Raw genomic sequence first — 16,998 nt, 5'->3', positions numbered from 1 at the left:
ATTATGCTAAGTGAAATAGGCCAGGCAAGAAAGACAGATATTCCATGTTCTCACTCATATGGGGGAGCTTAACAAAAACAATTGAACTAATGAAGATAAAGGGTATAAGGATGGTTGCCAGAGGCTTGGAAGAGTTGTGAGGAAGCAGGGATACAGTGGGAATGGTTAATAGGTTCAAAAACACTGTTGGATACAATGAATAAGATCTAGTATTTGGTAGCGTAACAGGGTGACTACAGTTAACAATAATTTATTGTATATTTAAAAATAAGAGTGAAATAGGAAGGTTCCTGACATAAAGAAATGATAAAGGCTTGAAGTGATGGATAATCCATTTACCCCGAATTGATCATTACACATTGTATGCCTGTATCAAAACATCACACGTACCCTATAAATATATACAACTATTATGTACCCATAAGAATTTTTTTAAAAAACAGCAAAAACCATTTGGAATTGTTTAAAAGTTGTTTGGACTTTAATTTTTCTAAAATAGAAGTCTGAGGTCCACGTTATACATTTAAATTCTGCGTCTATTGTCCAATAATTATTTTTTGAACATATACAAGATACTGTATTTTTCTAGTTACTAAAAAACACATACAACTAAAAATACGTTTGTAGCAAATTAAAAGGATTTTTAGTTCTGCTACACAATTTACTGCTTACCTCAAGTTTAACTGAAATGGTAGCCATACCAACTAACTACTGACTGCTTACATGAAAGAGGGATGATACTAACCATCCTCACAACACTAAGGTAGACATTATCATCCTGATTTACATATGAGGAAACTGAGACTCCAAGAGATTGTGTCGCATAACTAGGGGGAAGTCAATGTGACTCCAAAGTGATGCTTTTAACCACTGCACTCAGATCTGTAAATCTATTTGTAATTGAGGAGTGGACAGATTTATATGTCTCAAGATGATTAAGTGAAGGGATTCCAAATCAAAAACAGCAATAGATTTAACTTGCAGATGACCCAGTTAGTGGTATCAGTAAGATACAAATCCACTTGATGGTTTTTGCTTTTTTCACATCTAGTAACAGTTAAAATGTTAGGCAAAAGAATTTCAGAGAAATTTTATAACTCTAATACATTTCATTTTTATTCACATTTTTGTCTTTCCCTGTATTATCACATAGCTGTTAAATGTGTGATCAAAAAATAAAATGTTTCATAACTGGAAATTTAAAGATATTTAAATTTTTTTCAATTAAAATTCAAATGAAATTATTTGTAAACCTTTCAGATGTGTGCAAGTTCTAAGCATGAGATAAGAAAAAAAAAAAATGCTTACAGGGCTTGAAAGAAGAGGCAAACCAGTTTGAGGATGAAAGGCTCTGGTTGAAGTTCCATCCAAGGAATGAAAATTATGTTTTCGCCAGACATTTGAATGTTTCAGTGTAGTTCTCTGTTAGGAAAATAATTAGATTTTAATTGTAATATTTAAATACCATTTAAAGAATGTGGACAGCTTTTTCATTTTTAGACTCGTTCCTAATACATTCTGAGGTATTGCTGGTGAAGTTGGTGATATACAAGTGGGATATCCCTTATCCAAAATACTTGGGGACTAGAAGTGTTTAGAAGTTTGGATTTTTTTTCTAATTTTGGAATACTTGCATCCTATATACTTTACTGGTTAAGCACCCTAAATGCAAAAATCCCAAATCTGAAACGTTCCAATGAAAATTTCCTTTGAGCACCTTGTCAGCAATTAAAAAGTTTGGGATTTTGGAACATTTCAAATTTGGGATGCTCAACCTGTATATCTACATCTTATGTTTACACACAATATATATATTTCAATTGGAAAATAATGTCTAAAATGGTTATTGTAATATGTTGAATTAAGTTCTAAAGAAAATATGTCCAAATGTAAATGCCTTATATGTTCATGTTTGTTCAGAATTTATCATCTAGCAAGCTAATATTTGATTATTTCAATTTGTGAAAAAACTACTATGGTAGTCCCCTCTTATGCTCAGGGGATATATTCCATGAACCCCAGTGGATGCCTGAAATCACGTGTAGTACCAAACAATATATATATATTTTCCTATACATACCTATCCTAAAGTTTAATTTATAAATTAGGTACAATAAGAGATTAGTAATAATAAAATACAATTATACTAATATGATGTAATAAAAGTTATGTGTGAATGTAGTCTTTCTCTCTTTCAAAGTGTCTTTTTGTACTGTATTCACCTATTTTCTGACCTGGTTGACCATGAGTAAACTGAAACCATGGAAAGGAAACCATGGATAAGGGGCGACTACTGTACTCACAGGAAAAATTAGTATAATGTTACTATATTATATAAATACTAGTATAATGAAAAATATAAAACTATGTCAATATTAAAACCATTTTCAGATGATATAATTTGGTGGAACATCATATAGAAATATAAGAAACACTGTAAATTTAAAATTATATATAATGCAGTCACAGCACTATGTTTTTGATGTGATACAAGAAATAGGTTAATTCTTAAGGACTGGACAAGCTTATACCCAAAGATCAGAAATTCATAAAAATTACATGAATAAAAATTATAAAATACTATTCTGGGTCTTGGCTCTACCATTTATTAGCTTTGTGACCTGGGCAAGTTATGTAATTTCCCTAGCTCAAGGTCCTCATTTGTAAACTGGAGTTAGTAAAATCACTTAATCTCGTATCAAAGTGAGAGGGATTAAGTAAGTCAACATGTGTAAAATATTCAGATGGGGCACACAGTAAACTGTTTATTATATTTAAAACAGGTACATGAAAAAAATGAATTTTAGTGGGCTTGAAAAATACCATGGCCAGGGTTAAGCCTCCCTATTAGATAACAGGATCAAAAGAACCGAATATTCTTAAGGCCAGTGTAGGTTTTTGTGACAATTATGCTTTTAGAAAATTGGAAACTACCATTTGATTAAACCCCATGTTAGGGTGAGATCTTCTGAAGAAAAATATAAACTGGAAACATGACATAATTTTGAAATGTCCAGAAAAACGAATTTGAGTGATAAAAAAGACAAACCAAGGTCATTTAGACTTGGATCAAGGTACTTAAGAAGAAGTTTTCCATATAATTGAGATACTGCTTGGAAAAGTAAAGGAAAGTGAAGCCTAATGATTTTTAGAAATTAAAAGGTAGTTCGGTAGGAAATCAAATAAAATGAAAATAACTTAAAATATCTTTTATGTATATAGTACATTAAGGACTACAAAATATTTATAAATTGTTTATCACTGCTCTAAGGCAAAAGATATTAATCATGAATCTTGTAAAATTGAGGAAACAGGTTTTTAGAAGTAATATGACTTATTTATAGTCACTCAAGGATTAAACTGTGAAGCCAGGACTAGAACTCAGGTGTTTTGACCAGTAGCTTGGTGATTTCCCTATAGACAATTTGAAAGTCATTAACTGACCAATGGCATAGCACAATCGGCACACCGCTAATATTGGGTCGGACCTGCTAACAAATAATACATTAAGCTAATACAAATTTGATTTCTGACTCTTGTTTACACTCCAAGAATTGTTTGTAAGTGCTGAAATAAACAAAAAAGGGCAGCAGGAGGGATTAATTTGTTTTCTCAACAGGAGGGATGAACCAAGGACTTGTATAGTCCACAAATTTGTCCTTGATTATTGTCAGGTAGTAGAAAGGAGCCTGGATTAGGAGTCAAGAGACTGGGGTGAGGGTGCCAGTTGAATCACTAAGGACTTTGTACAGCTACTGGTATGTCAGTTATTCTCTTTGAGTCCCAGTTTCCTCATAACTGTCCTACCTGTCCCATATGGTGAAGTACCACAAAGAACCAAGTATCCTATTAGGTTCATGCAAAAGCAATCGAGGTTTTCCATTCCTTTCAGTGGCAAAAACTTCAATTACTTTTGCAGAAACCTAATATGTAATATAACTGAACGTTATATACAAGCAACATACAAAATCCTAGTAATATTTTATAAATATTATATAGTATTCTCTTGACATTACAGATCAAATATTAAAAAGCTGAGTGCTTCTGTGTTTTTTTTTGGTTGGTTGGTTTTTTTCTGTTTTTGTTTTTTTGAGACAGAGTCTCACTCTGTCACCCAGGCTGGAATGCAATGGGACAATCATAGCTCACTGCAACCTTGAACTCCTGGGCTCAAGTGATTCCTGCACCTCAGCCTCTCAAATAGCTAGGCCTACAGGCATGTACCACCATGCCTAGCTAATTTTTAATTTATTTATTTATTTTTTTTTGTAGAGATAGGGTCTCATTATGTTGCCCAGGCTGGTCTCCAACTCCTGAGCTCAAGTGATCTTCTGCCTTGGCCTCCCAAAGTGTTGGGATTATAGGCTGTGAGTCACTGTGCCTGGCCTGGGTGCTTCTGACTAGAAGAAAAAGAGGCCTTTAAGATGGGGGAGCAGGCGGAGAACAGAGCTAAAAGACCTAAATAATAGACGTAACACCTCATGAAAACAATTACTGTCCTATTAATAGCTTTAAAAAAAGGTACCACTTCCTAGTTTTTAAACAGCCTGATCTTTATTTCCTCCATTTACTTTTTGTTCTTAAGAGAGTGGGTTATTTGCAAGGATGTTAATACTAGTTCTGTAGGTTTATTGCTGTATCAGATTGTGTGTCCTATAGATAATGGAACCTTGGGACTTTATAACTAAATCTCCTGTGAACAAAATTTAAATCATAACAAATATTTCAGAATTATATTTGACATATTAGATGTTACTTACCAATACCTCTGTATTTTTTGGTTGCTCACACGTAGAAAAACAGTCTTGCATACTTCTCTGAGAATAGTTTTGGGATTTTTCATTAGTTGGATCTTCTTTCTTATCCTGTTCATTTTTTAATTGGTCTGACTTTTTACATTTGAAACCTTCATTATCTTTATTGAGGTAATTCTCTATGCTATTGAGTTGAGTATTTTGCTCACATGTCTTAGGCCTTTTTGAGTCTTTATTTGAGGACATGCTTTCATATTTGTTCAAATATTCAGACATTTCCAACACAGTAACTTTTATTTTTGAGTCATTTTTCTTTGAATCATCAGATTGAAGATTGCCAAATAATTTTGGATTATAGTTCTCATTTATTATTTTTTCCTTATACTTATTTGTACAAATCTGTTTGTCAATACTGCTGCAATTTGAATACTGCTTATCAGTTCCATTGCTCATTTCTTGCTCCTTAAATCTGCTTGTCAAATCTAAGTTATTTTCTTTGTGCTGAGACAAAATTGAGGAAGTCGACAAACTAGAACTTTTGTTCCGTGTTTCCTGATATGTACTTTGGATGATTTCACTAGGATTGTTCTGACATTGATTTCTTGTTTGACGTTTCAAAGAACACTTTTCTTTACTATTATTTTTAAAAGAAGTAAAACATTTATTAGATACTAAGTTTTTCCCATCACTGGTGTCTCCTAACAAGGAACATTTTGTGTGAGAAATGGAAACTGAGGACTTATCCTTATTTTTCTTCAACAAATTTTTGTCTTCATATGAACTCCTAAACACTTTAGATGCAACTGAACTGGAGTCATGCATGTTGAATGACGGCCGGGGGATATGTGATGCTGTTGGATCAATGTGCTCCAAGTGTTGAGCAATCCTTGCAATAACATCTTGCCGCTCCTGGAGTAAAGAGCCTATCAAAGGATTAGTCTCTGCAACAGGCATATGAGAAGAAAAGTCATTAGAAATACAAGTTTCACTTCGAGGAGTTTCTGGTTTTAGTCGAATTTTCCCCTCATTGCTGTCTTCTGGGGAGGTAAACTCTGGATTACCAAAAGACATGGAGAAAGTTTCTTTACCTTTTCCCACATTCTCATTTTCTTGTGAAACACGGGAAAGTTTTGAATGGAGTGAACTAGACTCTTGAATATTAAATGGATGTCCAGAAACATGTGAAGTGCTTGGATCACAATGAATCAAATGCTGGGCAATTCTTGCAATGATTTCTTGCCGCTCCTGAATTAAAGAGCCTATTAAAGGGTTAGTCTCACCAGCTGACTGCCAGAAACTCTGGCGGTTAGAGACACTGGAATCAACCATTGAAAATGATTTTAAAGTTCTCACTGATGTTTCATGTGATTTTATATCGCCTATACCACTAAAGCCCAGAATATTGGCTTGAGATGTCCCATGGTCAGATTTACTGCCAGTGCCTGGATATAGTTTGACGTTTTTGACAGCTGCAGTATATTCTGGACTTGGGCCACTTTTTGCATGTAATACACTTTCAGGTGCCATGGTCCAAGTTTGTTTGCTACACAGACGCTGTGAACTGTTTGTACCACATTGTTCTGCTTCATTTGGATTATGGTGCTGATGGGTTTTAAGTTTATGTTGTTGAATTCTTTTCTCATAAAGGCCAATATTAGTGTGAATACTGCAGGTCAAAACTGGGTAATTAGATTGTCTGGGCAAGGACTGAACACTGACTTTCAAGGCAACATTGTGAGAAACATTAGGAACAGGAAACACATGCTCAATTGGAGTCTGTGAAAAATTCCACTGTAGGTCTACATCAGCAGCACTGATTCTAGAATCACACAGAAAAATACTGTATTAATGGATTACAAAGGTTATATCCTTATTATTGCATATTATTGTAAATGTAAAGCAGTCATACACTTATTTTTGTTTGCATTAATTACCACTGAGGTTTACTTTTAGCCATTTTACCATGCATATAATTCTGATAAAACCAATGTAAGTAATACAATAGCTTATGCTTGGAAGAGATGACCTTTTTAAGAACACAGATCACTTAAGCATTAAAGCTCAAGAATATTATAATTTAAAAATATTTGTTAAAACAGAAAAAAAGGACTTTGTAATTACTAGTACATAAATGGATTCAGCTAATTTTATTGTGCAAGGTGATTAAGAGACACCCTATCTCATGGCCATTTGCCTAAAAAGCCAATTAGCTAAACAGCTAATTGTTAACAGCCTGTTAACATTATCCAAGATGCCAAAAATTAAGTAAAACACAGAAATTCAGCAGCCCAGAAAACTTTTCTACTTTATAATAGTAGCATTAAGTCCATTGGTTCTCTAAAGTAAGCTTAAAAGTTCTCTTGATATTATTCTATATCAAATTTAATACAACAAACAAAATTTATACTGATTCAATCTAAATCTCTCTAACTTGTTTTGAAAAACCTCAGTAAATTTTATCCATTTATATTTAGAATTGCAGGAAATAATCCATTTAAAAGGTAAAATACCATTCGGTTGCTAACCAAGGTGTTTGAATATGCACTGTCCTTTTTTTTTTTTTTTGGCCCTAGACATACCTGTAGAGAATATTTCGTGGAATAGCACCATGAGAAACACTCAGCCACGCACTTAACTGAGAAAAAAACACAAATGAGCGGACAGCCAACAGAAGTGTCTTCTCTTCAATAAATCGGTCACCATTCCTAAGGGAAGTAACAAAGCATAATTTAAATGTAAGCACGTACAAAATGACTGAATTTTAGAATGGCAGAAGCTGATATCCATAAACTTATCACTCAGGATTTGTGCTTTGAAGAGCATAGGAATGCACTTACGATGTCACTTGAAGTCACAACTACTAAATGTAAGTACTACATTTACTCATATTTAGTGCCAAATATAAATACTATCTCAATTTTATTACATAAATAGAGGAATTAAAAGACATGATACATTAAAATAATTTATAGGAAGTAATGGAAAACGTGATTTACCAAGAACAACTCTGAACTAACGTTCAACAACTTACTGTCGAGGAACTGGCTCCAAGATCCATCTTTCTAATAATAATGCATCTTGCTTAATTGCAGGATCATTTAGATCAATTCCCTCTGTGGTGGGCCCATCATCGCTGTAGCAGCAGTCTGGTAGTAGCATCATTTCCACCATGACTGGAAGGTTATTCTTCCACAACAATGTGACCTCAGACCTAGTTCGTCTGGCTTGGCGGCACTTAGAGAAAATGAATATGAGCAAAATGTCTCAAAAACCCACCTAATTTTGTATTATAGAAAATTATAATTGTAAAGTAGACATTTGTATGAGAAATGAGTCATCTATTGTAGAGCTTTTGCTCAGAATGCTATCTAGGTTTCCTCATTTAATAATGGATCTATGCTAGTGAGCTCTAGAGTGCAATGATTAGTACTGAACATTTATTTTATTTTAATTTTTTGCGACTGAGACTCACTCTGTCGCTCAAGCTGGAGTGCAGTGGTACGATCTCAGCTCACTGCAACCACCGCCTCTCGGGTTCAAGCGATTCTCCTGCCTCAGCCTCTCAATTAGCTGGGATCACAGGCGCCCGCCAGCATGCCGGGCTAATTTTTGTACTTTTAGTAGAGACAGGGCTTCTCCATGATGGCCAGGCTGATCTCAAACTCCTAACCTCAGGTGATCTGCCTACCTTGGCCTCCCAAAGTGCTGGGATTACAGGCATGAGCCACTGTGCCCCGGCTGTATTGAACATTTGTAATGCAAATTTTCTTGAGGAGTGTATCTTTGCTCTACCTTGTGGAAAAACAACTGCTATATCCAATGTCTGACAGGCCTCTGAGTTGGCCCAGCCTTGACTACTTTATTAATTTCATCATTTCACAGGAAAGATTACTTCTTAAATCTGAACACCAAAATATTAAAAACTCATTTTCATTAAACACTCAAAATAAACAAGATCTTTTTTTTTGAGATGGAGTCTCACTCTTGTTGACCAGGCTGGAGTGCAATGGCATGATCTTGGCTCACTGCAACCTCTGCCTCCCGGGTTCAAGCAATTCTCCTGCCTCAGCCTCCTGAGTAGCTGAGATTACAGGCACCCGCCACCACGCCCAGCTATGTTTTGTATTTTTAGTAGAGATGAGGTTTCACCGTGTTGGCCAGGCCTCAAAATAGACAAGATTTTTGAAGTTTAAAATTTTGGATCACATTTGAGAAACTAATAAGTGGGAGAAAAATTCTTAAAGCAAATTGTTTGCTACCTACACCAAAATATTTTGAACAATGTTACACAAAAATCTTACCATTAAAAAAAAGGAATACAAAAGGGAAATTGGTTAATGTGGGGAAAATAATCATAACAACATCAATTTACCAAATGAATAACAATACAAAGTGGAAGAGCCAGGGTTGAGATTCTAAAAATAAAGCAGGCCGGGCATCATGGTTCATGCCTGTAATCCCAGCACTTTGGGAGGCTGAGGAGGGCGGATCACGAGGTCAGGAATTGGAGACCAGTCTGGCAAATATGGTGAAACCCCATCTCTACGAAAAATACAAAAATTAGCCGGGTGTGGTGGCACGCACCTGTAGTCCCAGCTACTCAGCAGGCTGAGGCAGAAGAATTGCTTGAACCCAGGAGGTGGAGGTTGCAGTGAGACAACATTGCGCCACTGCACTCCAGCCTGGGCGACAGAGCAAGACTCCATCTCCAATAAATAAATAAATAAACAAAGTAAAATCCAACAGCATAGATAGTCTTAAATCCAGCTTATGAGATGGCCGGTACGAAACTGGGTGCCCACCTCCCCACTGATCAGCAAAACTACCTGCAATGCCTTCAAGAGCCTTATTTGAGAGCTAAGTTTATTAGCTATGGTCCAGGATTTGGATTTTTTCCCCTTTATGATTATGATCAATTTTACATTGAAATGTGATAATTATAATTGTAACAAAATAAAGGTGATGATGAACATAAACTAGTTTATATAAAAGATATAAAGCATTCAACACAAGATTCTCACCTGGGCCAGCTTGTCACTACATTCATGTTTGGTAGTTACTGGGTAACAAGACTGTGCTGGAGGGCAATGAAAGCTTTCTGTTCGACCTTTTACAGAACATTCAGGTGTTCGTCCTTCTGTTATCAGCAAGGCCAAAGAGACCAAGAACTCCTCTGCATCATATTCAAAATATTCATCCAGAGTATCTGATATTAAAAAAGGGGCAAAGGGTCCTCAATTTAATGTACTCTTAGTAAGAACTCATCTGGTCTGCCTAAAATAACTAATGTCACATTACACATTTAAGAATATTCATTTAACAAAGAGTGAAAATAATAAAATCAAGACAATCAAAATATACTAAACTCTTGATTCACAAACTATACAGAAGTGAGGAGATGATGGATAATTCCAAATTCTAGTTGAACTGGTTAAAATTATGGAATTGTTTTTACATAAACATTAGTTAAAACACTGAAGGTTTAGAAATACATTTATCATCCTATGATAATAATACTAATTATTATTTTTTTGAGACAGAGTTTCATTCTTTTTGTCCAAGCTGGAGTGCAATGGCACAATCTGGCTCACCGCAACCTCCATCTCCTGGGTTCAAGCGATTCTCCTGCCTCAGCCTCCCAAGTAGCTGGGATTATAGGCATGTACCACCATGAATGGCTAATTTTTGTATTTTTAGTAGAGACGGGGTTTTGCCATGTTGGTCAGGCTGGTCTCGAACTCCCGACCTCCGGTGATCTGCCCGCCTAAGCCTCCCATAGTGTTGGGATTACAGGCATGAGCCACTGCGCCTGGCCTATAATAATTATATTTTTGGGTCAGGTGTGGTGGCTTACTTTTCTAATTAAAAAGTAACACATTTTCTGAGAAATTTATAAAATTCAGAGAGTAAGACAAAAATAACTCATTTTTCAGAGATATCTATTTTAACTTTATAGCCTATAATAATTATATTTTTGGGTCAGGTGTGGTGGCTCATGTCTGTAATCCCAGCACTTTGGGAGGCTGAGGTGGGCAGATCACCCGAGGGTGGGAGATCGAGACCAGCCTGACCAACATGGCGAAACCCAGTCTCTACTAAAAATACAAAAATCAGCTGGGTGCAGTGGTGCATGCCTGTAATCCCAACTACTTAGGAGGCTGAGGCAGGAGAATCGCTTGAACCCGGGAGGTGGAGGTTGCAGTGAGCCAAGATCGCCCCATTGCACTCCAGCCTAGGCGACAGAGCAAGACTCTTGTCTCAGAAAAAAAAAAAAAAAAAAATTATATTTTTGGATGTCAGGTACAATAGTTTTTGCACACAAATAATCACTAATAGCTAAAAGGTTAAAATGTCTTATGTCGTATTTTTAGCTAAGATGTTCTATTGCTATTATTTACATATTAGAAAAAGATACAGATCCACTGCATGTTTCTCTTTCTCTCCCCCTCCCTTCCTTTACTAGTTCCTTAGTTTCACAGCACTAATTCTGTGACATGAAAATTCATAGTCATGGGGTCCTCTGTGCTTTTACTATATAGTAGTAACAATTGCTAAGGAAGAAATGCTATACTTATCCAGCAGCGGCACAAAGCCTGATTTGCAATATGTGGAATGTGGTATTTTGGTTATTACAGTTTCAAACAATCTAATCTATAGATTTTTTTTCATGTAGTTATGGTAATTTAAATATTTCTCACGCGTGCTCCTAGTTTTTTAACAGTTAATTTTAAAAACTGTTAACCCGCTATACAAGTTGTTCATACACAAAAGTGCACATACTATTCAATTTGTTGTATAATTTGTTGTACAAAAAGTTGCTCTTATCTCTGCCAATTAAGCAACAAATATTTCAAGTGCCTATTATACCTCAGGTAATAGGGGGACACAGAGTCATATGCACATAGTTCCTAGTTTTGAAACCTTTACAATTCAAAGAATTTTAAAAACAAACAGAACAATGCAGCATGAAATGGGAAGAGAGAAGGTGAATTTGAGCAGAGATTTCTTATAGAGAAAAGTATGCAAAAAGAAGGACTGGAGCCAGATTATGAATAGCTTTGAAGAGTATGATGAAGAATGCTCTTTTCTAGCTTCAGGAAGGCTTATCAGAAAAGGAAGAAGCCTTAAAGTAAACTTTATTGAACTGGCATTTTAAGACCATTCAGAAAAGTTTCTCTAAAGTGACCATTTGGAACATATAAAATGACAGCCAACATTTGGTAATTTATCACTGTCAGTTCGAAGTACTTTCTACACATCAACTCATTTAATCCTCGGAGCAGCTCTAGAAGGTGAGGACTATTGCTTCTATTTTTCAGATAAATGAAGCATGGAAAGATTAAGTAACTTGCCCAAGATCATCAATTAGGAAGTAGCAAAGTTGAATTTGGAAGCTGGACAGTTTAGCTCCAGAACCTGGGCTCTAGTTCTATTCCCAGTCAATTCATTCAGTTTATCATACATCCCCAGGTTAAAAAATATATGGATCATACACTTTAAAAATTCTCAGAGCAGCAGACACAACAACCAAATACATACCATACTGTGATAACCACTCGTACAGACATTAGCAATCTATAAGAGCACAGACTGGTGGCCAGTAGTTGGGTAGGGGTATGTGGTGGAAGACAGTGGTGAGGAAAGGTTCTAAAGGGGTATGTGGTGAAGACAGTGGTGAGGAAGGGTTCTACAGGAGTGACGTGTTGCTTGAGACAAGTCACTTACTGTTTTCTTCCATTAAATGAGGGTAACATCTGCCTAGTTGTCTGAAAGAGCTTTAGGAAGATCACATAGAGCAAGATTTTAACAGTGGCCATTGTCAAGAGTGAACACCGGCAGCCTTCTTTAAGTTGTGTGACCCCTGGTTGGAAGTGATGGTTCATGCCTATAATCCTAGCATTTTGGGAGGCTGAGGCAAGAGAATCCATTGAGCCCAGGAGTTCGAGACCAGCCTGGGCAACACAGGGAGACCCTGTCTCTACTATATATACAAAAAAGTGTGACCCTGTTTCCCAACCCCACCAAAGCCAATTGATTCAAAGTGGGCACTTGACCCATCCTGGGTCAGTCTATTTCCCAAGACACTGGAGTTAGGATTCAGAGATGTTAGTTTGTCCCTATCTGCTATGACTTAAACTGAGGCAACGTACACCCAGGAGCTATGTAATGATCATAGACTGCCATGGGCATGGAACAGAAAATAAGAGAATGAAATAAGCTACATAGTGAATGAGAGAGAAAGGAGACTTTGTAGCCATAGAGAGCCAGAAAAAGTAGTTGCCTGATTCCTGACAATGTTCCAGTCCCTCATAAACCTACTGAGAGAGAACTCTGTATCCCTAGCAATCAATTCCTTTAAGCTTGTTGAGTGAATTATTTCTAATCAAAAGCACCTTGACTAGTAACTAAAATATAGTTATGAAATTAGAGAAGATAATCATCAAAAACAAAAAAATTGCTAGTCTATAAATGAGAACTGAGTGATGGGCTGAATCGAAATTCATATGTTGAAGCCTTAGCCGGCACTGTGACTCTATTTGGAAATAAGGCTTTTAGGAGGTAATTACAGTTAAATGAGGTCATAAGGGTGGTAATGCAGGTAGCTTTAAAAGAAGAGAAAGTGACCTCCTCTCTCCCTGCTTTCCCCCACCTCCCACAGCCCGCATGTGTCTCCCTCTCGTTTTCTTTCTCTTCAAGGAAAGGCCACATGAGCACACAGGGAAAAGGCAGCTGTCTGTGAGCCAGGAAGAGAGCTCTCACCAGGACCTGAACATGCTGGCACCCTGATCTTGGACTTCCAGCCTTCGGAAATGTGAGAAAATAAATTTCTGTTGTTTAAGCCGCCCAAGTCTATGGTATTTTATGGCAGCCTGAGCACACTAAAACATTGAGGAAAATAAAACTTTCCAAAAATGTGACTATTTCAAAATTTAAATAATGATTTTCTAACTAAAAAGTAACACATTTACTGAGAAATTTATAAAATTCAGAGAGTAAGATAAAAATAACTCATTTTTCAGAGATATCTATTGTTAACTTAATAGTCTTGTTTTAAGCATATATACAACTTTTTTTTTTTTTTTTTTTTTAGACGAAGGGGACTCCCCTTTTTTCCCCCGCTTGGGGGCAGTGGCCGGATCTCAGCTCACTGCAAGCTCCACCTCCCGGGTTTACGCCATTCTCCTGCCTCAGCCTCCCGAGTAGCTGGGACTACAGGCGCCCGCCACCGTGCCCGGCTAGTTTTTTGTATTTTTTAGTAGAGACGGGGTTTCACTGTTTTAGCCAGGATGGTCTCGATCTCCTGACCTCATGATCCGCCCGTCTCAGCCTCCCAAAGTGCTGGAATTACAGGCTTGAGCCACCGCGCCCGGCCGCATATATACAACTTTTAAAACAAACTTAGGTTCATACAATGTAGCTTTTAATCTTATTTTTCACATCACATTACATAGTCTCCACTTCTGAATAAATATTATTTAAAATAAATAAATAAATATGTAAAATTTGTAAGAAAGCCCATAATTCTTTTAAAACCAAATCCACATAATTGTAACACATAATTGACTGACTACCTCTGCATTATCACCTTGGTATCAAGCATGACTCATCTGCAGGCCTCTACCCAGAGCATTAATGTATATGATCTCCCCAAATACTGTATACCAAAGCCTGGCTAAAAACTCATCATTGCCCTCATCTATTTTTCTTCACTCTTTTTTTTTTTTGAGACAGAGTCTTGCTCTGTCACCCAGGTTGGAGTGCAGTGGCACATTACTGGCTCACTGCATACTCTGCCTCCCAGGTTCATGTTCATGCCATTCTCTGGCCTTAGCCTCCCGAGCAGCTGGGGCTACAAGCACCCACCACCATGCCCGGCTAACTTTTTTGTATTTTTAGTAGACATGGGGTTTCACTGTGTTAGCCAGGATGGTCTCAATCTCCTGATTTCGTGATCCGCCCACCTCGGCCTCCCAAAGTGCTGGGATTACAGGTGTGAGCCACCGCACTCAGCCCAATTTTTCTTCACTCTTAACAAGGATGTCTCTTAAAACTACTTTTTAAACACTACCACTACCACTATACATATCCTAAAGAGCACCTGATCATTTCTGCAGAGATAAAATTCTGCAAAACTAACAGGTTAGATTAGGAAAGGACATACAAAGTGGGGAAGAAGGTGGAGAAAGTGCAATGACTGAAAGATAGATAGATGTTACCAGGACTCTATGACTTGTTATCCTTATGCCTGCAAAGCTGCAATACATTTCCAAAGCTCCTGGAATGGAGTGGCTAACTCTTGCAGTAGGAATTATCAAGTTTAAAGTGATAAACACTGAACTGTTACAAAAGAGTATTTTCTTCTTCTTCTTTTTTGTTTTAGAGACAGGGTCTTGCTTTGTGGCCCAGGGTGGAGTGCAGTGGCGTGACCATGGCTCACTTTAACCTCAAACTCCTGGCCTCAAGCAATTCTCCCACCTTGGCCTCCCAAAGTGCTGGGATTACAGATGTGAGCCACTGCCCCAAGCCACTTTTAAATAATGTAACATTGGACTAAAATTTGGTTGCTTTGGTCATTGTCTCTGTAGGGTACAAACTAAACAAACTTCAAAACCATGACTGGAGTTTGCAATCCCTCAGATGACTTACTGAACTTAGGGTGTTAAATGTTTTTTTTTTTTTGAGACAGTCTTGCTCTGTCACTCAGGCTGGAGTGCAGTGGTGCGATCTCAGCTCACTGCAAACTCCGCCTCCTGGGTTCATGCCATTCTCCTGCCTCAGCCTCCCGAGTAGCTGGGATTACAGGCGCCTGCCACCACGCCCGGCTAATTTTTTGTATTTTTAGTAGAGATGGGGTTTCACCGTGTTAGCCAGGATGGTCTTGATCTCCTGACCCCGTGATTCGCCCGCCTTGGCCTCCCAAAGCGCTGGGATTACAGGCGTGAGCCAGGGCGCCCAGCAAGGGTGTTAAATGTTTAAATGAAAAATCTGAAACAAAGATTAGAGATGATACTAGTTATCTGTTAATTACTGGTGTAACTATTACATAAGTATTGAAAGGAATACTATGGATTATACAATGGTATTTTGAAACACATAAAGTATTACCTAAGTACAAGTGATATGTGATGACAACTTTTAGAAATTTGTCAAGAATGTCTAACTTTAATAAACGAGAATACTAAATCATAGTAGTCCTCAGAACAGTTACATTGTTATAGATTGTCCTTGAAAATTGGCAGTAAAAAATTTTTTTAAAGAAAAGTTACATCATTAACATTTTTATAATGTCAACCTCTAAACACAACAGCAGAGTTTACTGAAGAATATGACCAATAATTGCGAAATATGTCGGACTAAAGAGAATTCAATAGATCTAATTTGATATTCTGAGGACACAGCTCACACTAGAAATAAAGTTTGATTTTAGAGCACCTGAAAAAGTCTACTTTTACAAAAAAAAAAAATGTTTCAAATCTAGACTAATATGAACTGCTAGGCCTTCTTACCAGTTTCGCATGTTAGAAGAAATAAATTATTTGGCCAGGTGCGGTGGCTTACTCCTGTAGCTCACTCCTGGAGGTGGATCACTTGAGGTCAGGGGTTTGAGACCAGCCTGACCAACATGGTGAAACCCTGTCTCTACTAAAAATACAAAAATTCGCCAGGCATGGTGGTGCATGTTTGTAATCCCAGCTACTTGGGAGGCTGAGATGGGAGGATCACTTGAACCCAGGAAGTGGAGGTTGCAGTGAACTGAGATTGCACCACTGCACTCCAGCCTGAGGGACAGAGAGAGACTGTCTTAAAAAAAAAAAAAAGAAAAGAAAAATAAATTATTGGACACAAAATGTAATATTGAAGAGAACAGAAAGTATGTTATAAATTTTCACATGCTATGAAGGACAGATCACTGGACACCAGTGATTAACCAATGAAAACACAGTTCTGGGGGTCCCTTTACCTAAGACCTCAATGAGGATTGTGCTTGCACTAGGCTGTCTGGGAGCTATGATCAGACTGACTGCTTTTGCATGCTCTTCTGGTTCTGGAGTGTAGCAGCTTCTTAAAATTCCCCACCTGTTCTGTCCATCGAGAAAAGTGAACAACTTAGCCATTGGGAAAACTTTGAACAACCGGAGTGATCCGTAGACGAAACAGACTAAGAAGTAAATTCTTCATTGCTAGAGGTGTTCAAGGAAAGTTTCATAAACACTTGCCAGGGTGTGGCTGAAGAGATTTATGT

At 37.2% G+C, this 16,998-nt stretch overlaps 1 protein-coding gene across 4 annotated transcripts in view; it reads right to left on the bottom strand.

Moving 5' to 3' along the window:
* FAM214A (family with sequence similarity 214 member A) overlaps positions 1-16,998 on the bottom strand; it is a 98,167-nt gene that overhangs the window by 23,740 nt on the left and 57,429 nt on the right. For all 4 annotated transcript variants that reach the window (XR_649134.4, XM_003900957.5, XM_021940571.2 and 1 more), the window contains exons 3-7: positions 9,776-9,960; positions 7,786-7,988; positions 7,334-7,459; positions 4,761-6,573; positions 1,309-1,422 (exon numbers count right to left, since the gene is read on the bottom strand). Coding sequence is in view for 3 of the 4 variants with exons in the window: in XM_003900957.5 (XP_003901006.2) it covers positions 1,309-1,422; positions 4,761-6,573; positions 7,334-7,459; positions 7,786-7,988; positions 9,776-9,960 (2,441 nt within the window). In the remaining variant the exon portion in view is untranslated. The remainder of the gene's footprint in view (positions 1-1,308; positions 1,423-4,760; positions 6,574-7,333; positions 7,460-7,785; positions 7,989-9,775; positions 9,961-16,998) is intronic.

This window comes from Papio anubis, unplaced genomic scaffold (genome assembly GCF_008728515.1).
Source record: "Papio anubis isolate 15944 unplaced genomic scaffold, Panubis1.0 scaffold136, whole genome shotgun sequence".
Classification (NCBI taxonomy): domain Eukaryota; kingdom Metazoa; phylum Chordata; class Mammalia; order Primates; family Cercopithecidae; genus Papio; species Papio anubis.
The sequence above is the reverse complement of the archived record's forward strand: the minus strand, read 5'-3'. Positions and strand labels throughout refer to the sequence as shown.